The 2,500-nt window shown below is 42.0% G+C and overlaps 1 protein-coding gene across 1 annotated transcript in view; it reads right to left on the bottom strand.

Annotated features, from left to right (window-relative positions):
- The window catches only part of LOC101863232, a gene marked incomplete in the record, with an annotated part of 19,100 nt that overhangs the window by 14,747 nt on the left and 1,853 nt on the right, over positions 1 to 2,500 (bottom strand). The window contains 2 exon segments of the mRNA XM_013090618.2: positions 280 to 465; positions 975 to 1,156. Coding sequence (XP_012946072.2) covers positions 280 to 465; positions 975 to 1,156 — 368 coding nt within the window.

Raw genomic sequence — 2,500 nt, 5'->3', positions numbered from 1 at the left:
TCAGAACCACTGTGCCGGTGAGCAGCGGACACCAGCTCCGGCCCATTTCCTTTACGACGACTTGGACATCAAATTACTTTTCGGCAACAGCCGAAAACAGGTCTCTTACATCAGAAGTTCCTTCATTAGATGAAGAACTATCAAAAGAGGTTTGCTAGTTTTGATTTAATGACCCATTTAATGACGTTTTCAGCATTTTTAGATTTAGCACTAAAAAAGGGCCCCGGCATAGTGGGTTTAACCCCCCTCAAGAGATAAAGGGTTAACAATCTTTTTTACCTGCACCATGAAGATCCAGAGGTTGTGGAGCACGCGCGTGAAGCAGTGCTGGTACAGCCAGGTACTCAGAGAGTCCAGGTAACGCTGCAGGAAGGTGGTGATGGGTGCCAGGCACGACGGAAGACTGGCCTCGGGTTGCTTCAGTTGGAGCAGCAAGGGGAGGCCATCGCCCACAAACAGGTTCAGCTGTCGAAGGAGAGAGGTCATCATCATCATCATCATCACCATCACCATCATCATTGCCTTTCTCACCCTGCACCAGGGTATAGGCCACGAACAAACACTTTGTTTGTTTTAGTGTTTTACGGCACTTACAACACAATAAGGTCAGATAAGCCCAACACAATAAGGTCATATAAGTGCGGAAGACTAGAGGTGTTACAAGATAGTAACAAACACAACACAAAAAAGAAAGAGGGGAGATAAAAGATGATAGACATTCGATAGGAAAGAAGAAGCAAACCACACCAGAGCACCCGCCAACCACCCACATAAAAAAAGAACAAAAAAGAAAAAATCAAACACAAGAAGAAAAAAACAAAACAACCCCCCCCCCAAAAAACAAAACAAAAAACAAAACAAACAGAAGAATAAGAAAAAAGAAAAAAGTTAAAAACAAAAAATCAAACACAAGAAGAAGAAAGAAGAAAAAAAGACCCCCCAAAAAAGACCAAAAAAAGACCCCAAAAACCTACCCGGAAGGCCAGCAGTCGACAGAGGGCGGTGAGCACAGACATGATGTGCTCTCTCGCACCGTCCAGGGCCTGCTGGGACTGGTACGTCCATCGACGCACCACCTGATCCTCCTCCCCGTACAGGCTGCCGCTCAAACTGTCCACCTCCGGCTGGTCTGTCGAGTGCGAGACGTACACAAATTCTGGGGACAGTTGAAGGGGAGGGGGTCGAGTGTCGAGTGAAGAACAGGATGCGTCGCATTAATCCTATGACTTAGCTTGATTTTCTTTTTGGTTCTTTTTTTTCTTCGCGGGGGGGGGGGGTTTGTTGCTTATTTTATGATGAACAACGATAAAGATAACATGGATAACGACAACAGCAATAGCAAGAAGCATAATAACAACAGCAACAAAATCAAAACAACCCCAACAGCAGCAACAAAACAACATGTACAATAATAAACAACAACAACAGCTTAGTTTTAGTTTTAGTAGAGGTTTTACGGCGCTCGCAACAACTGCATAAGGTCATATGAGCGCCAGAAAATTAGAGGTAATTTTTAATAATTTTAATAGTAGAGGGTTTTACAGCGCTCGCAACTGCAGAAGGTCATATGAGCGCCAAAGGGTGGGTGTCAAAAGAGAAGTCTTTAGAGGGAATCAGACTTAAAATGCTCACCTCTCTAGTTTCAACAGCACAAGGTCTGCTTCGACTATCAAGGCACCCCAAAATAGCAGGTCACAAGAGAGTGACAAACATACAAAAGATAATGACAATAGTAAGGATCAGGAAAGAAAAAGCAGCAGTTCCCTGTTGTAGATCAGGCACAGTTATGAGCGTGACATGAGTCAGCCCATTTACAATTCTACAATGCTTGAAAAAGAAATGTTCCCCCCCCCCCCTTTGGGAATGGCCTAAAGACACTACAGTCAGTGGCACCGCCCTGGGGGGAGAAATTAGAGGTGACACAAGAGAGTAACAAACATAAAAAAGAAGGAGGGGAGAAAAGTACAGTAGATGTTTGATAGGAAAGAAGGAGCAAACCACACCAGAGCACCCGCCAATAACCAACAACAACAGCAATTAGTATAACAATAACAACAAAACAAAAACAACATGAATAGCATTTGCTATAATAATAACAGTAATAAAACAACAACAACAACGAAAATAGCAATTAGTATAACAACAACAACAACAACAACAACAATGGCAATCAGAAAAATAACAACAACAACAATAGCAGCAGCAGCAACAACCACAACAGCAACAACAACAACAACAACAACCACAGCAACAAACAACAACAACAACAACGAAAATAGCAATTAGTAAAATAACAACAACAATAGCAGCAACAACAACAACAACAATGGCAATTAGTAAAACAACAACAACAACAACAACAACAACAATGGCAATTAGTAAAACAACAACAACAACAACAACAACAGCAACAACAACAACAACAGCAACAACAACAACAACAACAACAACAACAACAACAACAACAACAATGGCAATTAGTAAAACAACAACAACAACA

Source organism: Aplysia californica, unplaced genomic scaffold (assembly GCF_000002075.1).
Source record: "Aplysia californica isolate F4 #8 unplaced genomic scaffold, AplCal3.0 scaffold01368, whole genome shotgun sequence".
Lineage (NCBI taxonomy): Eukaryota > Metazoa > Mollusca > Gastropoda > Aplysiida > Aplysiidae > Aplysia > Aplysia californica.
Note: the sequence above shows the minus strand (reverse complement) of the source record. Positions and strands in the feature narration are given on the sequence as shown.